We start from the raw sequence: 18,677 nt of genomic DNA on the forward strand, positions 1-18,677 counted from the left end.
ACAAAGAAGCAGAGGGAATCACAGATGACCCCAGAAGAAAACTGTATAAAGTCAACCAGAACGATCACCTGAGTGTGTCTTTATTTAACAGTATACACATCGTATTTGTCAGAATGTTATCACACTGGTTAATTTAAAACTCTCTAAGTAGAAGATTCATGACATCAACAAAGACTGTGAGGAACAGAAAGGGAATTGGGAAAACTTAGGAAATTTGGAAATAGAGCCAGGAAGTGTATAAGGGCTAGGATTAGCTAGCTTGCCAAAATTCAAAAAGTTTTTCTTCTCTTTAATGCAGACAACAGTTCAAATGTTTGACTAAGTGCTTCTATCTTCTGAACAGCGAAGCCTATTACATTTGTTTAAGATTGAATGAATTCTAAAGGAAAGTGACAACAACTGGTTTTAAAAGTGATTTTTCCTTTTTTTCCAAATATTTTCCAGCAATGAAGTTCACATGCGAAAAGCTGATCCAATGTACAGAAAATATTTTGAATAACCAAAGGATACCCATTCCAGTCCTCATATTGACAAAAATACATTTCACAGAGTAACCAATACAAATAGAGAGAGCAAACAAAATAAAAATCCACAGCTGCAAAGCTTCAGATACGCAAAATGACTATTTTAGTGTTGTGACAGATGCGTGACTTGAAAATATACTATAGCATGTTTTAGTCCAACTAACATGGGATTAAAGTTACCTGTGCTGTACAGGCAAATATAACTAAAAACAGCTGGTGGCATTCTACCTCTCCCCAAAATCAGAATAGTAATAGGATGTGTATGCTGAAAGTCCAGTTGTTGGGGTTTTTTTTATTTGTGTTTTTTTTTTTTTTTTTTTTTAAAAAGACAACTGACAACATTAAACAAACATTGCATACTGGATACCCACAAGATTAATATACAGTAACACAAAATGATAAAAGTAGGTTTTTGCTAGGTAATAACAAAGAAAACAAAACAACAAGTAACAACTGGAGATACAGTAGGTACAATGTGACACTTAATTGTTAATCCCTCTGGGGATTTACAATCTGACACCCAGTATGCAGATCTGCATATTCACTACCAGAACTCCTGTTTTCACCTGCTGAGAACCCAAATGCCATGAAACGTATGTCTTCATCTGGATTATAATGACAATTTCAAACAAAGTCCTGAGACTTTAATAATCTGCATAAACAGTTTCATACAGTCATTTGCTCTAATTGTTACTGTCAAAACGTAACAAAAAAAAAAATTGAGAATTTTAATTACTGCATATTCAACTTAAAAACATAGCAGAGAAGAAAAGCAGATCAAGGAATTCTGAAAACAGGAATGAATTCAGTCACAGACATTAGTTAGGGGCTCCAAGATTCTGTACAGAAATGAAAGTATGAAAACAAAATAAGCAAATTCAAGAAAGCAAATGAGCACTGATATTTCACCTCTAAAAACTTTAGCAAAAATGCCTTTTTTAAAAAATGCGTATCATTAGAAGCATGGTTGATAACATGACTGCAATAGACCCATTTTCTACAATCTTTGATATACAAAAATAATTCTCTGACTTCTGTGCCAAACAGGACTTGCAAATATAACCTATTCCCATTAAAACTGTGCTTGGTGTCTTAAATGTTTAAGGCTATATGTGCACTGAAATTTAAGGAATTTCAAGTTGAAACAGTAGTTGAAAACTGTTATATTACATAAACTGCACAATGAAGGGATACTGGTAGGAAATGTATATACAATGCAGCATGAGTCTGTTTCTGTAAGACCAGCATACAAGAGACAGTTATTATACAATATCAGGACTTCAGACACAGAAAAGTCGAATCTGTTCTCAAAGTTACACACTTCAGATACAGATATAAAATGGATAAAACGAGATAATTTGACAGCACTGACTTGTATTTTTGTGATGGGATTTTAATTAAAATGCACAAAGAAATACAACTCAACACTTTGCTACTGATACGATAATGCACAACCAGTCAGAAAAGAGGTATATTGAATTCTCAGCTGTGAGTCACATTTACAGAAGCCTATTTTATATTTGTTCAGAGAGATCCACCATATCATTTTTGTCTTTAAGTAATAGCAAGTCCAAACATTATTTGTCCAAAGAATTAGAAACAGACTTGGTTCTTTGGTTAACACCATGTGACTTACATCAGACACAGGAATCAATTAAGAATAAACAGTCATATGAGGAGGTCTCTTGGAAGGGGGAAAACTTCAAATTCAAAGAAATGCATTGTGTTAAACTGAACTGCCATTTGAAACCTCCTGTACTAGGAATAATCAGGTTAAGACATCTCTTCAGTTGCAGTGACATTGCTTACACACCATTAGTTTCTCTATGTATTAGTTTTATACAAAAGAAAGAAGGCACCGAGTACATCGGTGGCATACAGGCAGTATAAAAGTATGCAAGAAAATGCTACATACTGTATATCTCATACTTTTTAAAAATGCAGTGAATGTGTGCTATCTCTACACAATATAATGCTTCACAAATCCAATTCCTTATATCCCAGTGAAAGAATGAATTAAAATGTGAAACACATTTTAAAAATCTTGCTGATAACAGCTCGATTCAATGTTTGTACTCACTAAGATCAGTTATTAGCTTATAGTCACCAGAAAGCAAGTTCAAAATTACTGAAGATCAAGGGAACTATAATCTATAACTATACTTTTGGGACAGAGCCAGCAGCCATTACTGATGACAGATGTCCTGCTAAGAATGGAGAGGAGGCTCAGTTTTACCACTGTTATTCATGTTAATAGTGCCTTTCTCTGAGTCATCCCAGAGAAAGAGATGGAACTGCTTACAGGGAAAGCTACTACACAACATGAAAGATGTGTGGTTAAACCAGGACCCGAGTAAAAGGCAGTAGGTTCAGGTCCATAGTCATTATATCAGCACTTCAGATTGTGTAACAGTGATATAGCTTGCTCATAGAGCATTTAGTTTTACATTGTTAAATGATCTTATATAAAAATAGGTAAGAAAGCTCTGTAAGAAAGTATATATACTATATAAGGAGAAATCTCTCCTTAAAAAAAAGCAAAGAAAGGGAAAAATTGAATAAAAGGTTTCACTAATTACACTTTGTCACGCAAATCACATTAAAAACAGTTATCGTAAATGAAACAGTACTGAGCACTAATGAACCTTGTGGTTTACTGGAAAGGACAGCAAACTAGCTGTACAGTAAAAAAAGATCATTGCTCTATCTCCTTTTTTGTAAATATTTCCTAATATATTCAACTGCTTAGAAATTTCTTAAAATGTCATAATAAGCCATTTTAAAAATTTACTATCAAAACTTGTTTAAAGCCCTGCTTGCTCCTTGCTTGCACTATGGCCTAGAGATTACATCTCAAAACTATGATAATGCTTCGGGTTAATTCTGTGAACTCACTCAACTCATGCTTGGGAAATGAACCAAAATTTTTAAAGCAATCTACTTTGGACCCTCAGCATGCAGTGAATGCCCACATGATTTGCAAAACAGCAAAAAAACCCTAACTTGATAGGTCAAGACTCCTGTCCTCAGATATATGAGAAAACAAGGATGACATTAATTACATCCCTGAATGTCCGTGAGGTATTCTATTCCTTCAGTGGTACGGTATTACTGCTTCTGCTCTCCTGAGTGGGGTCCTCAGAAACAAGCAGCTTTTGTAGGCTTTATGCCAGCTCAACCAGTAGATGCTTCCAAGGAAGTCAATGAGTTCTTCTTTCTATTAGGCTAGCCTTGCCCATTTTCTGGGCATAGCTGTTTACTGGTCTTCAGCCCTACAGGAGCAATACTACCCACTTTCCTGACTCCTGCACATTCCTCTGCATAAAAGATCTTATTTCTATATTATACCAGTATAAGCCTGCACAGCAAAACATAATCCAGCACATATCAGACCAATTTCTTAATTCAGTCACACCACATTACATATGAACTAAGCTTGCTAGCATTAAGATAATTGTGACGTATGCAGGTAGGCATAATATAAGCAGATATGTTGGGTGCATAAGATTTCTGCATAGTCTGCATAAAGGAAGAAACCCTGCTTGAACTTAAGGGGGGGAAGTGATAAGTTCTTAAGGCTGAACTAATCCATGTCACTGTAGGCCAGCTGGTACTCACCCTAGGCAAATAAAACACCATCTACCCTGCTTACATCTGTAAAATACACTAGGTTAGAAGCCATGTAACGCCCACACAGACCAGTGCTGCTTTGAATGTATAAATTCCCACAATTCACATGTCACGGTGTCTCTGAATAGGGCCCTCTGAGGGCCACATGGCTCCAAGAGTGGTATCTGAGTTGCTGTCGCTGCCGCTGTATGAAGACATCTTTTATTTTAATGTTCTTGCTCCCAGATGACATTTCTTCATCAGGTGTTGATTCACTGACAAGCACACACTCCTGTGACTTTCCCCTCAAAAACTACCATCAGAACAAAGTAGTCTGAAATCCCGCTGTGATACGTTACAAAAGCTGGCAGTTGAGTTAAATAGACCAAAAATACAGTACATTCTTGATGGCTCGTTCTAGCAATAAACTTTGCTGAATGTTCCAGTTAAAAGCATCGAGATGCTTGGAGGTTGTTTTAAGATTTTTAATATTAAGTTTTAAAAATATTTCATAAACTGAGGAAAAAAAGAAACAAAAATAAGAGATAATGATTAAATAACAGATTTGTGACGGTACCCAGATATTTGGTTTTTTACCTCCATTGATAATTGAGATCATATTTGATTGTGTTGCAGGTGACATGCTGTACCACTGCTCTAACCTACTGACCCTGTTGCACTTCACACTTTCAGGGTCAGGTCTCCTCTCCTGTTGATGCCCATTACATAAACATTAATGGCAGGCAGGCATGCACATCAGCGGGGGAATTAAATGGATGTTTAGCTGTTACTGAGAATTCAACTTCAGGAGAAAGTCAGTATGCCATACAAGTGACAAGCCATAATTTTAAAGACAGCTTTAAACAGGACAGCTTTTTTTCCACCAGAAAAGTGTGATGAATAAGGAAAGGGCTCAATACAACTCTCAGGCAAATGAAAGGGCATTCTGCTGTTAGTTTCTAGTTGGAACAGCTCAGGCCAAAATGCTTCCCCTTAAGCCTCATTCTCTGATTTTACTACAGGCTTTTTGTTAGAACTTGTATGTGTAAGAGCTATCTGTATTAAATTCCTTCATTAAGATGTCTCCTTCAAAGAAAAATGTCGCCTTCTGCTTCACTATGTTAAAAATGATGGTTTGCATTTCAGAAATCCTAGAGAGTTGGACAGGTCACATAAATTTTTGCACCAGTACCTTACTGTAAGAGGTGCAGAGTGCCCTTGACTTCTGAGGTCCAGTGACTGCCAGAGACAGCTTTTCAGGGTGCTGGGGAGTTTGCAGGAGCAAGTCGTTAAGGAGAAAAGAGAACAAATCAATAACACAAACACAAGTTTTAGACAATAAAAAAAAAATTGCTCCAAAAGTGTGAAAAATGGGAAGGTACTGATCCTGGCACTGCATCTGCCATCAGGAATGGTTGCAAAAACTTACAGGTGAAAATATTTCCTACAGTGAATGTCATACAATCTGTTTTCAGCTTAAGTTTTCTCTTAATTGATAAATAATGTTCAGCTTCAGTAAGAACACATACATTCATTCCAAAGGCTCACCGTATTTTGAAATCTAGTTACTAATGAGGCTAGAGGATTTTAATCGTATTTAGAAATTATGTCTTATTTCTCCAGTAGCAGCACTTACACCTTGCCTAACTTCTGCCTTTGCAGTCAGACCTCACAGTATGGTTACAAAGTGGATGTCTTAAGTCCTGAGCATGAGGCAAGCGCCATGGGGACCAAGCTTTGAATCTTACCAGTACTGTCCTCCTTCCCTGTGCCACCTGGCTGAGCTGGGACAGCAGCATGGCTCTGCTCACTCCTTGCCTCCATGTGTGTGGGAAGACAGCGATGTCCTGCAGCCGCTGTACAACCTCCCATCCTTCTGCGCAGTGATTTCATACTGCCCTTCACAATCTTGCCCTTACCACAGAAAGGAACTAACCAACTTTTTAATATTTATAATACTTTAAGAAGACCTATGTGAAATGTTCTAACCATTAAACCAAACAGATCACGTGCACAAAGGATGCAAAATTTTCAAGAATGGAATCTGTAAGAACGTCACTGTTCTATAATTATTTAAGGCTACACTGACAGGAAACAGATTCAATTCAAGAACTGTAACCTCTACATAGTATATCGGCTCACAGAAAAGTAATGAATTTGATGAACTCTTCCAAGTACTTATTGTACTTTTGAACAAAGGTAAAGAACAAAAAGCTATGAAAAAAAAAAGCACAGACAACTCTAAGGAAAACACGAATGCCTCTAATTTGTTTCTGATACTTTGTTCTTTAGAAACCCTGTTCCATGCTTAAGACCTAACTGAATGCACAAAAGCACACTCTATGTATAAGCTCTTATGCAGGATTTTAGAAAAACAATATCTAATGGCAGGTTTCAGATACAAAAGTATAGATTTGCATAAAGCAATAAGAAAAACAAAATTACAAACAAATCATAAGAATGGAATCTAGGAAATAAAAACAACATGAGAGCTACTGATATTATAACTAATTAATAAAAATCCCAGGGCAAATCCAATTATCAGTGTGACTGGTTTTGCATGGCAAATCCATATTCTACTGCCTCAAAATTAAACATTTACTTCCACTCTTTATACATTCAGTTCCCAGCCTTTGTACAGTATAAATCCAAGCCAAACCGCCTCCTGTGAAGCACAGACTGGACCTGGATATCTTGGGAAAAGACACATGATCTAGAAAGAGATTCCTCTTCCTAAATGTGCCCAATGCAGGCTACTATAAATCTCTGCTGCGTTTAAATTAAGATTTCACTGTCTTAGGAATCCAAATGGTTAGATGTAAAGCTGAAGCAATGCAACCTACAAACAGAAACCCAAGTCATAACACAGTTTAGTTTAGCTTGGTTCTGTCAGCGGTTATTTGTGGCACCTTCCAAACTGACTTCTTTTGTTCAATGGTGATGTTAAGTATATTCTCCACTGGAATTATTTTGCTCAGTTCTTGCTGTTAAATACTGTGCATTATTTTACAAAGCAAGACTCATACAAAGAGACAACCATCAAGAGATAACTTTCAGCTTTAGGAAAGAGCATCTAAATATCCACAAACAGAATGAATAAAAACATTTCCATATACACTGAAAACCTGCTTTTGAACAGCCTCTAAGTCAGTGTTTCTATTATATGGAAAGCTAAAAGAATTGGGAAAATCTGAGCATTTGCCTTATGTATATAAAATTAATGTTGATTTTTTTATTAAATTCTACACTCAACATTACATTTCACAGACTGAGCAACAAAAAGGACTGGAAAAGATAACTTGTATTGTATTACTCCAAGACCATTCCTGTTTAAAGAAAGTTTTTGCATTATACGTATTTAGTAAATAAAGCTTCTGTAAATGAAGCAGCAGCATAATACCAGGAAAAAAAAAAAGTCGGTAATAATGTTTTAAATCTTTATATCGACAAAAACTGAAAGCCAAGCTCTGCAAATAAACCCCTCAAAAGGCACCAAATAAACCAAGAAATAGAATTACAGTATCCTTTAAAAATGACTTAATGAAATTGTTAAGTAGTGTGAGAATTTGAGAACCATGTGAAATATCTTTATTATATCATATTCACTGTCTCCAACCTCACTGTACTTGACTGTCTGTATGCTAAAGCCAGGATTGTTCAAAGGTATTATAAAAAAAATCAAGAGAAAAACATTTGTCCAAATGAGAACACTCTAGGCCACCACTAATTCTCTCAACAAATTCCAAAACTTCAGTCTTCTACCCACCAGTCAATGAAGTCCCATATTAGTAAGACACCACCATCATTTACAAAAAAATCACTTGCATTCCATATAGTGATAATTAAAAGTAAATGAAACTTATAATTACAGGCAAAAAGAATATTTCAATTGGGAAGCTTTTAAAAAATATCTTTACTCAATAATCCACAATTTCAGTAATACGAATCAGATTCAGCAGTCAGTAAATTAGTGTGATTCTGGTTAAAGTATCTGGGACAAATAGGAATCTCAGAAGCACTGATATTTGCCTAATTTCAGTGGAAGCCATGAGTGTTTATCTGATGACAAACTTTCTAGTGATACTGCAGCTTCTCAACTCTGTCATTAGAAAGCTGTATTTCCCAACTCGAACATAAGCAAAGCAAACTTCAATTTTGCATGTGAACATTCACTCAATTGCTGGCAAACCACTAGAAAAATAACTTACTGATGTTCTCTTCTCCAAGAAGAAATGTAAAAACTCCTGGTCTGCTCCCTACTTCCAACGAACAGCATATGGTAGCCCCTAAAACAGCTCGGAAGAGACTCAAATGGATACCTATTTCAACTAAAGCCACAGTATTTTGCATTCATTCAGAGTAGCTCAACTGTTGCCACTTCCTTCACAGTCTTTCAACCTAACTTCCAACTGTTGACATTTTAAAGAAATTCATATTGATTTGTTTAATGAAAATATATTTTAGTAAAGTCGTGCTCTATGAGCTTCCTACATTGGAATACATGAATACAGGAAGTGCTTTCAACAGAAAGTTACACAGTTTTACAGTACAACCTGTCTAAGGAGATTTGGAAGGGACCAAACTAATGATCTGGTCTCTTTGGATTAGGCAGAAGTACAGGCAAGAAGGAAAAACCCAATTTATGCCATATATAGAGCTCGTTCCTGTCACAGATTGAAGAAACATTAGTTTGATGTCAAAGTTCACCTGATGCCCAAATGCTAATATTTTTCAAACCAACTGCATATCAAAAAATGAAAACTTACTTGCACTAAATTTCTGGAAAGAAACTCAATGTAAAACAATATATTCATATTTGCTGTATCACTAAGTGTTCTCCACTGGTGGGGTTTTTTCTTTTCTTTTGCTGTACAGATCATTAACTTTTCTGAAAGTGCAAATTATTGACCTTTAATCTGAATGCAGGTGGGTCAGAAGCTACAGTATTAGAGCAATCCAAAAAGTACACAAGGAGGAGCTTACATTGATTTGGAGAACCTTACATAAAATGTTTCTGAATTGAAAACCACAAAATGAACTCAAACAAATACAGCATCAGGTGGATGGGGGAGGGAGTGCTAACGTATCTGTGTACAGCAAGGCTTCTCTGACACTGAGGAAGTGTCTGACACTAAGCGAAGATTATATATTAAATCCCACCATTTTGCATGTTGTGCATTCTTTACGATGGAATGTTGACCTCAGTTTTCATTTTTTACTTCCGCAACAAATCTGTTGATTTTGATGGGGGATGATCATCTTCTTGAGAGACCAAACTCCCTTAAAACCACAACTGCACTTTGTATTGTCCATTATGATTCTAGTAAAGTATGCCATCTACATACTTGCTGTCCTTTAGATTCTTTCATTTCAGTCCAGTGATTGAGTTCATCTTCTCCTGAACTGTTGAGACCTAAGGAAATCCACCCTATCATCTCTTTTCGTTTCATGCTGCGCTTATTATATACAGACAGTATGAGTGTCACATCTGAAAGCTGAAACAGTGCCACTTGGAAAACGAAGGTTTCTTTGTATACTGGATTTGGCTGTCCTCGGCGGATCGAAGTTTTGCATTTGGACATCTCTTGCCCCATCGAGTTCAGCAGTGTTAACTTAACATATGTATCTACAAAATAAATCATATTTTGCAATGTCAGATATCTTAGAACAGAAGTTTTAGAGAATGAGATATTTAGAAAGTACAAGGATATGGCGTATACCAGGCTGACTGAACACAGCTTAGTTTGGAAACATGGAAAGATGACAAGTAAGCAAAATATTACAAACACACTACACATTAACTAGTTTCAGTACTATGTAAATGGATTAAGTTAAAGGTATACCTCATAATCCTCTTCCCGTCATCCCCCCTTAATTGTTCGAAACAAACTTTAATTGCATTAACACTTAACAAGCTCCAACTAGCCACAACACTGTAAAGCATACCGCTGAATTTTCAGAGAATAAGAATAAACAAAGTGGAATGAAGGCAACTAATGAAGAAAAAAAAAAAAAAAAAGAATAAAGTTGATATGCAGTGATGGTATCAAAACAGCCAGGATGAAATGCTTATGAATAATCTCTGCATGGATGTGGTTCTCACTTTGGGCTTTTCAATTTTATTTATTTCAAAGACCAAAATGTAGCAAAGTGCATTCAAAGGTGGAAGTTTACACAATATAAAACCCCTCTTAATGCCTAGATTCATGAAAGAATACATTTAACACACCTTTAAAGACAAATAAGTTTTTGCATAATTCAAGATGGTTGTTTAAACCATAGCTTCTATAGTGCTCTTAGGAAGCTCATTTAAGAAGCTGATGCAAGTAAATGAGGTTAGCACACACTGGGCGTTAGTATTTGGGTGCAAACCCTTATTCTTAAAGCTCTGTTTTCATTTGACTAGAAGCACCAAGTGATACTCCTGCAGAAGGATGTACATTTCATTAACTGATTTTAAGAAATATAAAGCTATATAAAACAATCTGGCGTTTCATTCTTTATTCCTGTTATATTCATGTTAATTTATAATACTATTAACATATTGGAATTTATATAAAAAAAAGACATTGAATATTCACTTTGCAGGTACACTGAAATCCCAACATCCATAATCAGAGATAAATGCAACTTTTGCATTAGAGTGCCACAAATAATAAATATGTACTTTTATAAACCAGTATGGTAGGCAGCCGTGGATAGCTTTACTGCTGGCAAGTTTTCTTTTGCATGAAAAAGACAACATCCAATTAGTTTCTACAGGAACTCACCTCGGATTATATAAACCTGTCCACCTATCAAGTGTTTTAGACAACAGAACAGTCCGTCTGACAACAGGGGGTGGAAAGCAGTAAAAGAAATAATGACCAGATGTCAATAGTTGGGTGAGAGAGGATCAGAGGTTAAAGTTTAAGAGGAAGCACTATTCACTGGAGTGGAAGAACACAAAACCTTAGCAGCACAGATCAGAAAAAGGATTGAACAGAAGGATTGTTGGGTAAAATTTAATGAAATGAAAATTTTGTGCAGTTTTTGTGTAATCTTTAATAAAAATTACACCACCTATATAATGGATTATCTTAGCACTTATAGCTACTGGGTTTTAAAGCACACTCAACATAGAAAGAATCATGCAAACGATTAGGTTATAGAAGACTGGGTAAAAATCACTGTATCCTTTTTACCAAACCTTACGCTTTTTCATGCAAACTCCAGCATATTAAGAAAAACTGCACACGGTAATTATAGTTCATATATTAAAAGCAATAAAATGAAAAATTACTGAACTAAAAACCAAGATGGTTTTGCCCTTAGCTTTAATAGTTACAGATATTTGACTGTAGTACTTTACTTCTTGCGTAGTGATGGACATGGGCGCAAGAATGACTGATCTAATCTCTAAAAATAGCTGAAATGCTTACATCTGAAATTCAGCTATGTCTCTCTAATTAAAATGTAGAGATCTCACTTGTTAAAATCCATGTATTTATGGATTTAATGCGTGTGTGCATGCATACACACACATGCATTTAATGTGCAAAAGCTTGTACCCAGTTTCAACAAAATTTTAAAGAATACTAAGAAGCATCTTTTTCTTAGACAAAATATTAACTGTCATACAGAGAAATGAAGACACATTCTAACATTAACTGTTATTGCCTGAAGGATTTGGCTTATCTGCCTGTACTCTGTTGCTAAATGAGTTACTATGTAACATATAAATATGTTATAGGAGAGGACGCTATACTACTAAGAGGCAGAAATGTAGGACTCAATCCATATTTGTTGCAGGAGTATTTCACAAAAATTGCATAGGTTCACAACCCCTAGACTACAGAAAGGATCACGTGGGAAAGAGTAATTGCTTCCATTTCTATCTTAGCTTCTCAAGACCTGAATGAAAACTGACCTGTGCATGTATTTTGCAGCACTTCTCAAGACTCTGGACCACTAATGGTCCAAACAACAAATCTGATCAGAGCATTTCATCATCATCTCTATGGGCTTTAGTTTCCATTTTGTGGAAACAGAGAGGGGCTGGTATGTGTCCACGATGTACCTGACAGGGAGTTCCGAGATGGCAGTGTTATTCACCTGGGTTCAGGAATTTACAAGAAGGTGCAGCCACTGCTGAGGAGGAGGGGAAGGGGGTGACACAAAACAGCCCACAGGAGAAATTCGGATTCGACAACATTCTGTGCACGGTCTTACTGGACCCAGAAAGTGCCTTAGTTTCCAGCTTTCTAGAAACAACAGAACTCCAAGCCCACATTTTCCTAAACAGAACTGGACTGTTATTATTATGAATATCAAAACTTCCTCCTATCCTTCACGGGGGATGACAAAAGGTAACACACAAGATATTCCCTCCAAAAAGGTTAGGCAAAACATGGTATTGCAGGGTTATGTGCCATGTTCTATGTTGCTTTCTTGCAATCTGAAACGGATTTTTGACCCCAGTGACACACACAGCTGTTAGCTAGACATCATGGGCTCACAGACCACATTTTGGGAATCAATATACCAGGGAATGAACATATCTGTCTTCAAAACAAGTACTGAACCTCCATCTAACTTTCATATTCTAAATATTAAGAAAAACTTGGCCTTCTCCAGAGATTCCAGAAGGATAAGAATAAGCCACCTACTGTTCTTGCTTTCAGGGAACACATGATCCCTTCTCTCCAGATCTCTCCCATTCATTCCTTCCCCCCATATTCCAGTGTCCTTGGGCCTTCTTGGCTTTCCCATCTATTTCTACGGTTTGTCTCCCAATAGGTGACTCTGAGCAGCTACCTAATTATATAAAAGTATTAGAGATTCTTCTTTCATCTTCATTCTCTGGTCATGTTAACAAAGTCTGACTCCATTGGTGTGAAAAGTACAGAGAAAGCAAAGCAGAATAAGGATGAGCCAAATGCAATTAATGAATAAAATAAAACATGGGTCAAGAAAGAAAGAGGAGCCCATCAGTCTCAATTTGTTTGGCTTCCTGAACTCTGAAGACAATGTGAGACGTGCAAACCACTTATAAAATGTTGACAGCCTGATACATAATCTAGTAGTGCCAGATAATCTGCTAGTGCCATACAAATCTGGGGATTAAGAAACAGAAAGAAGGACTAAAACCTAAAACTCCAGACAAAATCAAGAGGAACAGACAGGTATGTCTAACTACAACTTACGTAAATCAGACTCATCATCTGAAAAAACAACAAAATATTTTAAAAGTTCATTTCTGAACTTTGTCAAGCTATAGCAAATAATTAGAGACAGTAAAAATATTCTGTGTGTGTGACATTCCATCTGGCTCCAATGTAGAAGTATATAAAGTACACAGATATTTGGGACAAATCTATTTTTGAACAAACGCTTGAACACACAGTTCAAGTCCTTTCTGATGGTGAACATTCCTTCTGCACAGTAAATATGTCAAAGTTCTCAATTTGTTTCTCCATTGTCTTCACTGACATTCCCAAGTTACATATAATATATTACTACCACATATACACAGGCACATAACCAATTAAAGACTGCAGTATCAACCTCTCTAGGAAGAGCAATAACTGTTTAGAGTGTTTATATTAATATTAGCTGGCATGTACTTTCTCTTTGAACACTTAACTTTTTATTCTTGGCCTGTGATGTGAGGCACTAGTAATTTAGCCATTAATCATTATGATAAAGGTAATTTATTAGTCAGTCATCATGAAAAATTAAATCAGTCCTGTCAACTTACAATTAATATTTTGAATTTTAGATTTTTGCTATTTCCCAACTGACTAGAAATATAAAACATGAAACAGATTAGTTGATGATTGCTCTATTTCATTTTGATTGGGTAAGACTAAATGATAGGATTGAAGTCCTTGCTACCAAGAGCCCCACCAGTACAGAAGCATTAGGATGAAAAAAGATTTTCACTCACTGGGTGGTCTGTTCGCTGCCAAGTTTTTGAAGTGGCTGCCTTTTATCACTTCTGCTGATAATCTTCCAGTTGTTGCGTTATAAAGGAGGCCAACGAGGATTTCTGGAGCTGAGCCATGTACCAGAGACTGACAAGAGGAGGTACTTTCACTGCAAGACACTTCTGACATGCTCATTTGAGAGTCACAACCCTATAAAACAGATAACATTTTCTGTGTATTCTATGGAATGATGTTACTGGGAAGTCAATTTTCAGAATAATGCATAGAAAAATAGGAAAGCAACTTACTGACAATAACAGAAGTTCCATTCGATCACCCAATAAGAAATCTACATCCTTAATATATTCCCAGTTCACACATGTTAGATGTAACAAAGACTAAAGCGATCTGGAATTAAAATAATTCTTAATTTTGTGTTTCTGTTGCTTCATAACTCAGGAGAAATAATAGCAGAAGATGAAGAGCAGACTTTATGGTCCCCATTTACTTCAATTGCTAAAATAATCTGTCAGCATCCCAGAGAACATTAAACCTTGGATCTTTTACTTTCCAAAACTGGAAAACAGTAGTGGAACTCTGAAGATAATAAAATGCAGGAAATTCTTATTCATCCTTCGTAAAGGTTATTCTCTAGACTGAGAATTTATGAGTAGCAAAATAACAGAACACATGCAAATAGAAAAATGCACTCTGTATAGAATAAATTAGTTTACAAGGAATTTAACTGATCCAGGGATACAGAATTGCAATAGACCCTTTGTCTTGGGTGGGAAAGGGAGAATGCCATCCTAAAGCTCACCAAGTGATGCTTTAATTTCCACCTGCAAGCTTCCAAAAAAAATTCAGATCTCTCATGAATCCACACTACATCACATCTTTGACAGGAGCTTCTAATATTCATTTTCATCATTTCAACCCCTCATTATTGGCCTTAAAAAAAAAAAGAAAAAAAAGACTGTACTTTCTTTATGCTGCCATGCTAATCATACCGTAGTAGTTCCTACTTTCTTGCTTTCGTGCACTGGCACATAGAGTTGTAGCACTGAAAACAAGAAACTAGATGGAATCTAGCCAATGGCATGGCAATTTGTTTGGTAGCCGAGAAGAGACTTTTGAATTATCAGTACATCCCTTTATGAGTCTCTCAGAAAAAGCGTAAATTGGATCCACAGATTTGTCAAATACGGCTTGACTCATTTGGGAATCTGGCAGCACTCTTTCAAGGAGACATCAAGATTTTGTGAAGCTGATTCTTCCAGATTCCAAATGTCTCTATCATTTCCAGCAACAGCTGACATGGGTGCAAGATCAGTCCTAAAACCTAAATAGTACAAATCCTCATCAAGATAAAATTAACTCTAAAAGCAAGTAACTTAATCTGACATATAAAGCCCAAATGCATTTTAGAATCTCACATTATAGAAGACATGATGCCTACCAGAAGAAATTATGAACCTATAACAATATCCTTCATATGAACATTTTAACTCGTTCTTCTCAATAGAACATTTCCAAGAAGTCTGGCAGAAGTTTCAAGCAGCAATCCAGTTCCTCATTAATAAACATTCACTGTTGTTAGCAAATGTATTCTTACTACTAAAGAAGGACCTCAACAAAATTGCCTGATTTCCATCCCCCAAGCTGAAAATTCTGAATTTTAAATCTTTGGTTATTTCTCTAAAAGTTCTTTATTCAATTCCAAGAATAAATTTCAAATGGTTTGCAAATTGTAAATTGATGAAAATGAATTACAAGTATACATTCATTCTCTGATTCTTGGCACTCACTAAACAGGAAACTTTTGATTCCTAACTTCGACAGTAGAATACAAAATGGAAAATAAAAAGAAAGATGACTTGATTCAGCAGTCAAAGTATACACTGCACACTTGAAAGCTTCAGCCCGTCACAACTGCAGCTATTACTTATGTTTTCCGATCTTTTAAAATTGTAACACATTACCTCTATGGTGCTTATTCTTCTTATTATTTTGTTGGGCCAGGAATTTAACCACAGTCAACCTGCCACTGTTCAAAGCCTCAAATTTTATTCTGATCATGCTGCAAGTCCACAGAAAAAGACACAACACAAAGCAAGCAGCTGGGTAACACTCCCCCCCAAACCCTCAAAGGGCTCTGACATCTGTACCAAGAGAAGCTGATGATAGCACTTCTTTCCTAATTGTGACTTATTTGTACAGTTTACTGATGTTCTAATAGGGACTCAGTCTAAATCAGTTTATAATAGTTAAACTGATTACACAATGGGTATCAGAATAATGTTTAAAATGTTAGAAAAAGCATATAGTAAATGAGTGATGACTGAATGGGAATAAGTCCTGAAGTACCTTGAAAGGGAAGACAAGTAGCTTCTGTGTGATGTAACAGAGAAGGGGGAAAACAACTGAAATAAGTGTGATATTACAAAATTACATAAGGATGGGATAGAAATGTCATTCATCTACAGTAGAATCCTGAGCTGATGTAAGAAGGACAAGACTGTGTTTGTCAAGGCCAGAGAAAAGGATCTCACCAGCTGAATGGTGGGATGAGAAGACCTCAGTGATGCTTCAGATCTGTAAGTGGATGGAAATGCAACAAAGTGCCTGTACCTTAGAACTGTTGCACAGGACGAATTGGTAGATGTAGCCTTGATGAAAATCTCGTAAGAGGGTCTAACTTAAATGTTTAGCTAAAATATTTTCTAAACCAAAATATTTTGCCTTTTGTTTTGAGAGAGGTGGCAGGTTTGAAATAAACAAAACCATGTTGTTTAATCCTTAGTATATAATAACCGTATGAATCTCCTTCCTGCAAAATGCTCTGGTGACAGAAAAGACATCAAAATAAAGCAACCAAACTCACTGAAGAAACAATCTAAACAATATTTTGTTTTCCATTTCACATAAAAAAAGACTCCAACCCATTTTGTTTCTTTCTGACTCAAATGTATTTTAGAAAATACTCTGCTTTTCGGTTAGGAACTGGAAAATTCTAATATAAAAGAAGTCAGACATTAAGAAAAATGAAGCAGTGAGGTGTAAGTCGGATTAGAAGACAGACTGATGATACTGGGTAAAAATATGGTTAAACTACATGAGCCAAAGTATAATTTCTGTGTCTATGATAAGGGAGAAAACAGAGAATTTGGGGGCAAGTAGGTAAAAAACATGAGAAAAAGGGGAAGGTGAGGTTGTATTTTGTCAATTTTCTTTTGATAGAAAACAGAAAGATCCTATAAGGAAGAGAAGAAGAAATAAGAATCAGGTAAGTTAAAGAGATAGCTGAGATCAACAGGGCTCAGATCAACGACTGAAGAAAGACTTTTCATTGCAGGACAAAGTTAAAATCAGGGATACTGAGTATTATTAGATGGCTCCTCAGAAGTATTTTCTCCAGCACAGAGTTTATTGTTCACACTGTGGAAATCCATTCTTTGTTTTAAGTAAGGTGTTCTGTGATAATCATATCTGTTGGTAAGTAACCTGACTGTGTTAAGTCCGTAAGCTGCACTAGAATTGAAAATAAGTTTTTCAATTATTTGTTTAGAGGTTTTTTTCTGTTCACATAGTCAAATTTCAAGAAGCATGCTAACAAACTCATCAAGAAAAAAACAAGACAAGAAGTTACATTTTTACCTGCTCAAAATACAAGCTTCATGATCTCCTGCCAAATTGTAAAATATACAAATTGTAAAATAAACACTGAAATTGCTAATTGGTACAACATGAATATAAACTTAGCTACAACGAAGCTTTCATCTCATGACAACATTACAGTGCTACCGGATGCTTTGAAGCTTCATACAGATCTGCATTCAATCTATCTGTAGGCCACTTAGATACTGTAGCTTCACTGTGGGAAAGATAATATATAGATCAAAAATTACTATTTGTTTGAAATAATCTGTCTATGTAAGTTTATTTTTATAACTCTTCCATCTCTTCCTCTATGAACACTATGTATTTTAATAAGCAGGGAAAAAAAGGACTAAGGTTCCATAATAGCCTAGTAAGAACTGCTCTAAAATTGTAAGTGCAGATTTTTATGAACTTAGATCAACAGTCAAGGTATTGGTGATCTGGCTACAGTGCAAGGAGCTGTCTCTTGAGGTTGTCTCCAGGATACTAATGCTAAATCTCTATCCTACTGTTGCCAATTTAGCCATAACAAAAATAGATTATTAACAGTAAACACAAGAAAAAAACCATTAGGTAAAGTCTATTCCAAATACTTGTTTCAGAGGTCTGTCTTACTACAGTAAATGACAGGTTTTCAGCTTTTCAATTTTATAACAGAGCGCTTTGTACAAAGGACCTAAACCTTTCCCATATACGTCACAGCATAGTACTTTATTACAAAGTTAGGCAGATTTTTATTTGATCAACACAAAAATTGCTGATTTTCACTGGATAACAAAAGTAACAGGTGCTATATTCTACAGAAACTTATTTATAATTGTCCAAACTATTGTTCTTAATGACTTTTTTGCATATTTTATCTAGGGACGAAACGTCACTTTTCAATAAAAACATTTCCATTAAGTGGTATTTGTATTTCACATGTTGCTATTGTACAGAAGTTAGCAATCAAAAAAATCTTTTTTCCCTAGTGTCA

The 18,677-nt window shown here is 35.8% G+C and overlaps 1 protein-coding gene across 5 annotated transcripts in view; it reads right to left on the reverse strand.

Moving 5' to 3' along the window:
• Positions 1-7,321: 7,321 nt before the first annotated feature.
• SYT14 (synaptotagmin 14) overlaps positions 7,322-18,677 on the reverse strand; it is an 87,390-nt gene continuing 76,034 nt past the window's right edge. For 3 of the 5 annotated variants that reach the window (XM_032989544.2, XM_032989547.2, XM_032989542.2), the window contains 3 exons: positions 14,062-14,251; positions 10,904-10,960; positions 7,322-9,759 (listed from right to left, as the gene is read on the reverse strand). In XM_032989544.2, coding sequence (XP_032845435.2) covers positions 9,446-9,759; positions 10,904-10,960; positions 14,062-14,251 — 561 coding nt within the window. In that variant the 3' untranslated portion in view covers positions 7,322-9,445. The remainder of the gene's footprint in view (positions 9,760-10,903; positions 10,961-14,061; positions 14,252-18,677) is intronic. The other 2 variants (XM_032989548.2, XM_032989543.2) reach the window with 1 other exon arrangement.

The sequence above is a fragment of the Tyto alba genome, unplaced genomic scaffold (assembly GCF_018691265.1).
Source record: "Tyto alba isolate M040663 unplaced genomic scaffold, T.alba_DEE_v4.0 Super-Scaffold_16, whole genome shotgun sequence".
Taxonomy (NCBI): domain Eukaryota; kingdom Metazoa; phylum Chordata; class Aves; order Strigiformes; family Tytonidae; genus Tyto; species Tyto alba.